At 49.0% G+C, this 11,292-nt stretch overlaps 1 protein-coding gene across 1 annotated transcript in view; it reads right to left on the bottom strand.

Moving 5' to 3' along the window:
* The window catches only part of arhgap29a (Rho GTPase activating protein 29a), a 44,673-nt gene that overhangs the window by 23,342 nt on the left and 10,039 nt on the right, over positions 1–11,292 (bottom strand). The window contains exon 3 of the mRNA XM_012815219.3: positions 1–70. This exon is cut by the window's left edge and continues 74 nt beyond it. Coding sequence (XP_012670673.1) covers positions 1–70 — 70 coding nt within the window. The remainder of the gene's footprint in view (positions 71–11,292) is intronic.

The raw sequence follows: 11,292 nt of genomic DNA, 5'->3' as shown, positions 1-11,292 counted from the left end.
ACGGCCTTCAGCACGCGCAGCAGCTCGCCCAATCGCTCGTGGACCACCTGGTGCAGACAGTCCTGGTGCTCTGCAGGAGCAGACACACACACAGACACACACACACACACACACACACACACACACACACACACACACACAGACAGACAGAGAGAGAGAGCACTTAGCGATGTGAAACTCAACCGTGAAGCACTGGCATGACAAAGCCTTAGTCATAACCACACAACCAATTCACATATTCACAGCAGCACCTCCAAAGATGCCGGTGCACATCTCCGAGGTACAAGCACCCCTTGTTTAGCACATGCCTGGCTGGTGAATCACTACGTGCGTCAGTGAGGCACTTAGGTTCAAATTTATACGAGTGTCACAGGAAGTGGGTTAGCCCCGTGTCTTGGATGCCTCACTTGTCACCTAAGGGCTGTGGCCCGAGAAAGTAAAAGGGAAATCCGGTTTGTAGCCATAGGGGTGAAAGCCTGATCGCCAACTAAGATCTATAGCCTTGGGGGCCCTCAAGCAAGGCCCTTCATCCTAAAAATGCTCCAGGGACTTTCCCACATCCATCTCTCTCCTCGCTGGAAACCTGTCTGTCAACCTGTTCTACCGCTGCATCCCTGAAGAAAAACAACTGGCTCCTCGACAAACCTTAAAATACCTGAAGGTCAGTGAAGTATAGTACCAAACCCCAAAACTATCTCCATGACAAAAGTCTCCATCACTACATTACATGTACAGTAAGCCACAAAGGCCTCTAAACACTAGTCTTACCAGACCACTGAACCACTGTATATATTCAGCCCTTGTGCACCATTACCCAGTCAAAGCAGCCGGTGAAGCATTAGATATATGGGTAGGAGCTGTGACCACTCAGCGGCAGCTGATCCCAACATCCCCTAATGGCCTGCCAACTCACACAGGAAAACAAATACCTGCGCTATGACTAAGGAGCCTCCATTGCACTCCCCCCCTCCCCCCCAACCATACAATAAAAACATCCAGGGCTCAGTGGCTGAGTAACTGTGTGAATGGGGGTCTTATAATTGGGCAAGTGGGAGTCCATTGGTTTCGGCCTTGGCCATGAGAATGTCCATTTACAGGTGTTAGTCACGGAAGAGAGGGGGAGAGGGATAGATAAAGAGAGATAAAGATAGAGAGAGATAAAGAGTGGGGGTGAGAGAGAGATAAAGATAGAGAGATAAAGAGAGTGGGAGTGAGCGAGAGATAAACATAGGAGATAGATAAAGAGAGTGGGGGTGAGAGAGCGATAAAGAGAGAGAGACAAAGGTAGAGAGAGATGAAGAGAGAAAGTGAGAGAGAGGGAGAGATCGATAAAGAGATAAAGTTAAGGAGAAATAAAGTGAGAGAGCGAGAGAGAGAGAGAGAGAGAGATGGAAGGATAAGGAGAAAGGAGGCCAGAGAGTGCTGGCGTAAGGACTGGGATGGTGGCTTCTCTCCGCGTGCCGAGGGGGTGAGGTCAGCCGCACCCCACCCACCCAGAAACACTCTCCAGATGCTACCGGGGCAGCAATAAATCACTGAGCCCAAGCCTCCTCTGAGCACAGAGGGAGAGGTCGCCCGAGAGCCAGCTGAGAGAGGGATGGACAGAGAAGAGAAGTGAAGAGAAGCGAAGAGAAGAGAAGAGAAGAGAAGAGAAGCGAGAGAGAGCTAAACAAGGAGAGTATGAGAGGTCGCAGGAGAGCCAGCTGAGAGAGGGATGGACAGAGAAGAGAAGCGAAGAGAAGCGAGAGAGAGCTAAACAAGGAGAGTATGAGAGGACATGGAAAAGTTGTGTGGAAGGAATGAGAAGGAGAGAAATGATGAGAAAGATAGTAAGAGAAGAGAAGAAAGCAGAGAAAAATGGCATCGTATGGATGGTGTGGTGCAATTTCCAGTTTGTTTTGACGGAGGTAAAAAACATAACCCACAGTGACAGAGAGAGAGGGAGAATGAGCGCGAGAGAGAGAGAATGACAGACAGAGAAAGAGAGAGAGAGGGCAGCGTTTGTGCTGACGGTGGGCCGCTGGATTACCCTGGGCATGGAACAGGGGATCAGAGAGACTTTAGCCGTCTCCCGCTTTTTTTTCTTTCGTATTCTTTTTTTTTCCCCGAGCACAACAAAAAATAAAAAAAGACGAAGAGCCCACTGTGGAACTAATGCAGCCGTGGATGTGGGTGCCATGGCAACGACAGCTGCACTCCACTCCACCCACCCAAAAAGCGAGTGAGAGAGAGCGAGAGAGAGAAATAATACAGTAATTTAAGAGAAGTTCAAAAACAACTCCAGCTGAACAAGTTATGCAGGACAAAGACACGCTAAAACACACATGTTATTCAGTCCGCAAAAGCCTTTATCTGCAACTGCATGGGGTGCAATGAATACACACAGTTGTGCTGCAGTGTATGTGCTTCCCGGGGGTGCTGACCTCGCGACCCCATCACCGATAGTACTATGCTGTACCAGGCGAGGCCCCCGCATAAACACACACACACTTGCTCTGAGCCAGTCTGGAGGAGTCTGTCTCCCCCATTGAAGTGCCTCCAGAGTCACGCCAGACAGACACGCCAACTCCCCACCATTAGCTTCCCATCAAAGCCTGCTGCCAAAAACACTCGCCGAGATGCTGGAGCACAGGAATGAAAGGGGGGTGCTGCCAAGGCGACGCTATATGCAGCTGGTATGTTCGGCTCCTGCTACTTCCTGTTGTTCGTTCTCTCTGGTTTGGAGGTTATTGCTTGCTTGGCATCTCTGAGTGGCCATCACTGGATGTGAGAGAGGGGAGAGGCAAGCTGCATCAGCACCTGACAACTGGAAACAGCTGCAAAAATAGCATCATCCTACACCTTTCTTTTTCCCTTGATGGTTTGCATCTTTCTCTGTTTCTTTATCTCCCTACACACATACACAAATGTACACTCACACACTCACACACACACACACACACACACACACACACACACACACACACACACACACACACACACACACACACACACACACACACACACACACACACACATGTTAATCCCCCTGAGAGCCTTGAGAGAATGCAGGGAGTAATGAGTAGGTGGGTCAGAGTGTAATGCCGGTCAGGCCCAAGACCTCGGGCCACAGGCTCTTAATTGGACTGGAGGTCAAAGAAAAAACCCAGTCGCAAAGATAGTACTCTACGAATGACAATACGATGCATACAATGGCCTCACACCACCCCCCGCCCCCAACCACATCCCATTCACAAACAAAACAAAACAAGCTGATGGTGACAGAGGGAAATACAGTGTGTGTGTGTGTGTGTGTGTGTGTGTGCAGGCATATGTGAGTCCACGAGAGTGTCAGCATTTGTGAATGTGTGTGTGTGCATCTGTGTGTGTCTGTGTGTGTGTGTGCATCTGTGTGTGTGTCTGTGTGTCTGTGTGTGTGTCTGTGTGTGTATGTGTGTGTGTGTGTGTGTGTGTGTGTGTGTGTGTGTGTGTGTGTGTGTGTGTGTGTGTGTGTGTCTGTGTGCGCGTGCGTGCGTGCGTGCGTGTGTGTGTGTGTTTGTTTCTCTGTGTGTGAGCTCTGCAGGCCTGAAACATTCAGCGCTGGCCTGAATGGCCACACGACCACATGTCTCCATTCGGCATCCCATGCTCTATCAAACCAAACACAACACCGTTTCCCCCTAAAAAGATCCACACTAATTAGCACAACATTAAGCGAAGCCTGCAGGCCCAGCGGGATGCTGGGTGAGGTGCGGAGGCTGCTGCTTCAACCTCGTGCCTCAGCCCTACAACCTCCCTCCCCGCTGGGGCTGGAGCACAATAGAGCCGAGCCAGTTTCCCACCACTGTTGGGGGGCCACATGCACTCCAGGCACCCTTGGTCATCGGGCCCCTGGAACAGCCACAGCCCCTGTGTTACCCGGAAAAGAAAAAAAAACACACAGTAGCCTCTGACGAGCAGTGCTCGTGTTTAACCAGAGAGATGGGAGAGAGAGAGAGAGAGAGAAAGAGACAGAGAAAAGCTTTTCAGCTCGGAAGAAAGAAAAGAGAAGAGAAAGATAGCGGAAGCTCTTTCTGCCGTCTCCCCCCCACCCTCCCTTCTCGCTCCCTCTTGGAGGCCATTGGCAAACAGCAGGGCCTGTCCTCTCCCCTTCTGTTCCCCTGCCGCATGAAGCATTTATGGAACAATAAATCAGAGGGTGAGCCTTTCAGTTTACTAACGGGAGGGGAGCAAGGGCAGGGGTTGGGTGGGGTTACAGACAGAGGGAAGGAGGGAGGGAGGGAGGGAGAGATGGAGCGGAGTGGTGAAGGATGAGAGGAGGATGCCCCAGACTGCCTCAAATCCAGGGGCCACTGTTGTCTGTATTGTCTGTTAGCTATTTGGCATTAGACATTTTGGTCAAGTGCCTCAAGGGACTCTCCAGAGGTCAAATGTGGGGGCAGATTTGGGCACTGGGGTAAGTGTGTGTTCAGTGAGGGAGGGCAGATTTGGGCACTGGGGTAAGTGTGTGTGTTCAGTAGTGAGGCTGCCGGGCTGTTAGCACAAATTAGCAGCTCATTAACAACATGACAACTTCCAGCCAACTGGTCAGAACTCGAACTCCACATGGTTGAATGAGAACTGTATGCTACTATGAGATGCAAGTCGGCAACTGGGGGGTTGACGACTAAACACCTTCCCAAAAACGCGCGCACACACACACACACACACACACACACACACACTCTCTCTCTCACAAACAAGAGAGCCGCACCATCAAAGACATCACGACCTCCGGTCAGTGACCTAATGAGCCCCTTTGATGATCTCGTGCACCTTTGAAACTCGGCCATCTCCATGAATGCTAACGAAGGCCACAATTAGGTCGCGTACACCCCCACCCCCACCCCGACCCCCAAGACCACACAACCACCTCAACCAGCCCTCACAAAGCCGAATCCCTTTTAACGGAAATCCAAAGATAACTCGGCCTTCAGAGATAGCGCCTCTTAAAATAATAAATAATAGAGTATTAAACTGCTACAGTGTAACCAGTAGGGAAAAAGCGACGCATTCTAGTATCTGTCACCAGAATCAGTCCTTGTGATACAAAGCAACACTTTTCCTCTTTTAAATCATGGAAAGCTGTGAGACAATATGACTTTGCAACATTCCTCTTCCCAGTGACCCGGGGGCTCTGTTCAACCATGCATGGCAAATCATGGGAACAATGTATTACTCATGCTTCAAGACATCTGAGTGGCTCGCGCGGACGGACGGCGCGACACAAAGCCGTGGTGCGAAAGCACTAAAACACAACCGGAGCCGGGCGGCCGCTGATCAAATGAGCAGAGCTGAGAGGAAGAGGGGGGGGGGGGGGGGGGGGCAAGAAGCTGGAGTGACAGCCACTGCTAAAGCGTGGTGTGGGAGGACAGACTGAGAGACTCGTAGGGATGTGGCTCCACCACGGATTTCAGGTGGAGTTAGGACAGATGAATCCTGTTTAAAAAAAGAATAAGTTGTCAGAATGGAGGAATGTTCATGGGGTTACGGGGTCATAAGGAGCCATGCCCAAATACCAATGTGCTGAGCTAGAGACACCTTTAAACACTCACAGAATGGCTATGGAGGGGCCGTGTGACTGTAGGTGTTAGTGTGTAAGGGACACATTACTTGCAAAGCTGGGTACGTTTGGGTGTCATTAAAGGCCGTTTGAATTGTGTATCCTTTCTGCCACTCACTGCCATTGTGTGAATGGACGCAGGCCGAGTTATCCACATAGGTAAATTAGGACAGGTCTACTGTTTAACATCTGAGGGAAACCAAGGCACCTAACCTTTAACACGGCTCTTTTGATAGGGGAAGCTGTGTGGTGGGTCCTGTGGCCTGGCTTATTTCCCCCCACCAGGATGCTTCCTGCCACGGCTTGGTGGGCCATGACTGCCCCCGAGGGAGAGGGCTACTTCTGGGATTAGGAGATTACACGGTACTGGGGCAAAGAGGGGAATGAACCTCTCTCTCACAAACACACACACACACACACACACACACACACACACACACACACACACACACACACACACACACACACCTCCCTTGGCTAACCCGTCTCCTGCTGCTCCACCTTTGAGCGCTCTCTTTCCCATGACTGCACACAAAAGGCCGACATTTAAAGGCATCTCCTGACCTGACTTCTCTCTCTCTCTCTCTCTCTCTCTCTCTCTCTCACACACACCAGCCTATATTCATGAATAAATAGGTTACACACACTACCATGACAGCACTCTTGTACATGAACACAGAAATACCACTGCATATTCATAGACATGTTGACATCAACACAGAGACATACAAACACACACACACGACACACACTTACAGACCTGTGCACACACACACTTTCTGTGTGGTAATGATGTATATACAACAGTATGTTTGTATAAGCATACCATACAAATGCACACACTAGACACACACACACACGCACACGCACACGCACACGCACACGCACACGCACACACACACACTTACAGACCTGTGCACACACACACTTTTTGTGTAGTAATGATGCATATACAACAGTGTGTTTGTATAAGCATACCATACAAACGCACACACTACTAGACTGTAACACTTCGTTGTACCGCTCCAACGGAACCTGTGCTACAACAGGCCGTCATAATGGCCGTTCCATATCACCCTGGGTCAGGGACCATTTGTATGCCCTGGTCTGAATAGGGTGACAACAGACCATAGATCCATGTTTGCATCTGGACCCAGCTGCAGTGTGCTAAACAATGCATCGGTCGCTGTTAGCATGCCTGATAAGGGCTTATAAACAATGGGTTGCTTTTAATGGGTAACACTGAATGCAATCCAACTAAAGCTGAATTAAATAATGACTCAGAAATGGGTTTTTTGCAGATGAGCTACAATCTCTCAATAAACCAGATCAGATAGATGGACACAAGATGGGATCAGACACCGCGGCCGGAGGGGAGCGTTTCCTGTGAATAATATGCCAAACTCTTCCTCCCTTCCCAGCCAGCAGTCTGTTTACCCTTTGATATTGCTCTGCGTCCCCTTTGCATATAAATCGGAAGCTTAGCATGGAGTCAAGAATGCACTTTTCTCTCTCACTCAGCCAGAGAGCTGTCCATCATGGGGGTGGGGGAAAAGACAGATATACAGAGAAAGAGTGAGGGAGAGAGAGAGAGAGATTTGGGAAAAAAATTAAAAGTGACTGTTGGAATAAAGAAAACAAGGGAAAAGAGAAATCTCAATGAAGATGAGAGGGTGAGAAAGGGGGAGAGAGAGAGAGAGAGAGAGAGAGAGAGGGAGAGAGGAAGTGAGCATAGAGGAGAGACACAGGAGAACCTTGCCTTCTTGCTTTCTCCCTCTCCTCCCTCCCAGCACTCCCTGTTTGTGTGGAGCATTGAGGACTGGCATTCCAACTATGCTTTATTGAAGAGGACTGAAAATCTCCCACTGAGAGGGACAGAGTAGAACAGAGCAGAGGGCCCAAAGGCAGCCAGAGATAGACAGAGAGAGAGAGGTAGATAGAGAGAGAGAGAGAGAGAAAGAAATAGAGAAAGAGAGAAGGGCTTATGCCGGGGGGTAGTCATGCCTCTGCGTGTCCCACCGGCCAAACAGCCAGCCGGCCAGCCAGCTTGGGCTCTATCCTGCTAAGAATGGCAGATCTGTCAGACAGTGGCATGGACTGGCAGGAGACGACCTTGGCTAAAATGGATCTGGCTGGCGTCCCCTGCCCCCCTGTCAATGGCTGCATCGTTGGACATTGACGTTGGCCCCAGTGTCTGACTTTGATGGGTCTCACCCAATGTCCAAACTGTGACAGCCTTAGTTCGTGCCTTCTTGTCCTTGTCCATATGGGCTGTTGAGATGGTACTTGAGAGATGGCAAAAATCCCAAGCAATTGTCTATTATGCCTTTTGCCTGACCTGCTTGACGGAGAAGACTTAAAAAAATATTTCGGCCTGAGGACACAGGAACATTTGTGATGGAGATCATTTCCACTGTTAATGACTTAAGAATATAATAATCAAGTGCCTGGTATTATTAATTACCTTATATGAATCATGTACTTATGTAAGCAGGAACATGGCTTTTCTGTGTTTCTGCGTGTGTGTAACTTAGAATATTAGGTGCCACTTAGTCTGCATATCTACAAGAGCATGTTTAGACCAGAGGTGATAAGCTTCTTCCGACCTTGCAAAACTTCCATCCTTGCCTTGGACGTCAGAGATCCACCACGTGGTTATCCCTACTGAACGCTAAACTTCTGTCTATATAAACCTTGTGCGATGTGTTTATCATTGCTTCACTTTCAGCCTTGTGCTGGGAGTGAGCCCGATTGCAATTGTTGTTTGTCTAATAAATATACTCATATGCAGCTCCGGAGTCCTGAGGTAACTAGGGTGAATTTTCACCTAACAATTTGTAACTCTAGATTTTGTGCTTCTTCGAAATAGTGGTCCTGACTTACTATTGCTTTCAGGAGTACCCCAGTAAACAACATATATGATGTTGTGACTGTTTTTGCAGTTCCTCACAATAAACCCTCATCTCTTCAGTCAAGACCTGGGGATGCCTAATCCTCTTAGTCCAAAGAGCCACAAAGCGCAGTGTGGCAACCAATCTCACTAATTGGTTGTCTAATTAAGTTTTTCAAAGAAATTTGTTTTGAAGAATGACACATACACACAAAAAAGGAGTAGATTGAAGGCTTCGCACGATGCATCCGTAATGCCCACTCTTGAGAAAACAAGGACGTGTGCTCGGCTAGACATTTCCAGGAGAGGCCAGGGCAATGAATGGAAGACGTGACAGCGAGCTGAGAGGGTGTTTTTTTTGCTGCGTCTGAGAGGGGGCCGCCTCCTCCTCCGTCTACCCCGTTCCCTCTCCTACCAGTAGCGGCAGTAGGGCGCGATGCTTATTATGACATGCGTCCGCCACAGCGCACAGCCAACCCTGGAACATCTTAATGCCAAGAGAGAGGCACCCATCCTACAAAGGACCTCCGCAGCAAAGCTCTCATTCATTCATGGGCCCTTATGAATTATGGAGATTGGCTCTTTTTCTGTGTTGTCGGGGGCTTCCTTGTTGAAAGGGATTCTGGGTCACAAAAGGCCATCACTGTGCTTGATATTTTTATAATGTGGCATTGTCTGGGGTTGTGAACAGGATCTCTAGAGAAGGGGCTCGGACGAGGGGGAGGGTGTGCGTGTCGGTGTGTTTAGATGTGTGTGTCAGTGTGCATTGTTTAAAGTAAGCCCTTCGTCTACAGACGATTCAGCAAGGCACAAACTCCACCCATCATTCTCGGGTGATCTTCCAGACTCTGTGCTCCCACCCCAACCCCAAGGCAGGGGGTGGGACGCAGTACCGTCCGAGCCACGCTTCACGCTCAGTCTGTTCATGTTTTGTCCATCCCAATCCCATAAAGCATGAAGAGGGAACCCCCCCATATATTTTCTGTCCCCTAACTTTGGAGCTTGGGCGCGCTCCTAGATAATTGGGAGATAGAAGAGCGACCGTTTCCCCCGATCCCCGACCCCCACTGGGCACTCTCTGCTGTTGTGGACTTGGGCCTCAGCTCTGACGATAAGCAGTTGTGAGTCTGGCCCAGCATGGGCCACTGAATGCTCACACGTGATAGGGCTCCTTTGATGGGCTCTCCAGGGTTCAGGGACCCAAAAGCAAAACAAGGCCAATTAATCTTCAACTTCCCTCAACTCTGATTGTTGTGTACCAGCTCCTGTGTAAAACTGCTGGAAGGCCTCCATTCCAAGAGAGGCTTTGCTGTAAACTGTGATTTCAAAAGTTTATCAGGGCCCTTTGCTTAAGGCAAGACTGGAGAACTGACTCTTTGGTACTCCACACGCTCTGGGCTTGTGTATGATCAGATCAGCAGATAAGCCCTCTTCCCGTCAATACTGTGGGCAAAGAGTACCAGCTGACACATTAATTCGGCCTCTCTCCAGACAATTTTAATCCAGTGTTGGGGGGGTCGAGGGTCAGAGGGGAGCCTTAATCTAATCTACTGGATAAATTTGCCATCTTGGTTTCAAGTCCCTAATCCTGGTTGGGGGAGCTGAGGGGGTTTCTTTAGTAGTTGGTCTCTGCTACTTAAACCTCGGGGCAAATGTATCCCATGGGTTTTAGATAGGCCTGCATATAGGAGCAGAGGTTGGAGCTTAGATGGCCTTTGAGTTTTCAGTGAAAATATTTGAGATTCCCAGTTGAGTATTTGAGCAGTACGGACATCATAGAAGTTACTTGTCCTACTAGGGTGTCAGAAAATGTAGGTCTACCACACAGGTGAGCAAACGTTTAGCCAGGTTGATCTCTTCCCCAAACTTCCTTCCTGTTCTCAAAGGTGTACTTCACAGAACCCTCTTTTAAGTATATTGACAGATTGCATTGAACCATAAGATTTGCAACTGATCTCCTCTGAGAAACTGCAATGTTGTTTACCAGATTAGTTAATGTTTACCTTTTTCTCCAGAGCCTGATGTGTTCAGAAATACAGAAGGGGCAGCAGAGCGAAATGTCCCCCTTCAGCACCTGGCTAGAAAGAGCATTCTCTAAATGGCCTGCATTCATTCAAATGGCCTAATTGTAGCAGCTTACTTCAAGTGACCTATATATGGTAGGCCACCATGAAAAAACAAAGCCCACCCAGGAACATCCACAAGTGCCAGAATGTACCAAAACATTGACCAAAAAAGAGCATGAAGTCCGTCAGCCCTCAGACTCTGAAGGGGAGAGGCAAGGCATTTCATGGTATTGAGGAAAACAAGCCCCTCGGAAGGGACGCCGACAAATCACCAGAGGCTTTCCCTAAACAGAGCCATGATTCCACCCTGTCCCAGGAGCAAGGCACACACAATACAGCACCTAGCCATCCTCAATATCAGCGGGTACCCCATCCCGGAACAAATTCCCCCAGCCAGAGCAAATCCCATAACCGTAAATCTGGGTGGAAAGGGAAAAGGGGACAGAGAGAGAGAGAGAGAGAGAAAGAAAGAAAGAGAGAGAGCGAAAGAGAGAGAGAGAGAGAGAGAAAGAGAGAAAGAAAGAGAGAGAGATATACAAAAACTCCTTCACGTCCCGTGCACTGAAAGAAAAAAAAGCAACCTACAAATCTTTGCGCTGAGTGCAGTAAAGCCATTAAAGTCAACAAATCACCACTGGGCCTGCCAGAAAGTGGCCACCCGCAGGTTACACGTGCTAAGCCCTCTCTCATTTCCCCACCACTTTCTCAATTTTTGCTTTTGATGATTTTATTTCTTCCATTTGGTTTCAGGAAGG

The sequence above is a fragment of the Clupea harengus genome, chromosome 17 (genome assembly GCF_900700415.2).
Source record: "Clupea harengus chromosome 17, Ch_v2.0.2, whole genome shotgun sequence".
Taxonomy (NCBI): Eukaryota; Metazoa; Chordata; class Actinopteri; order Clupeiformes; family Clupeidae; genus Clupea; species Clupea harengus.
The sequence above is the reverse complement of the archived record's forward strand: the minus strand, read 5'-3'. Positions and strand labels throughout refer to the sequence as shown.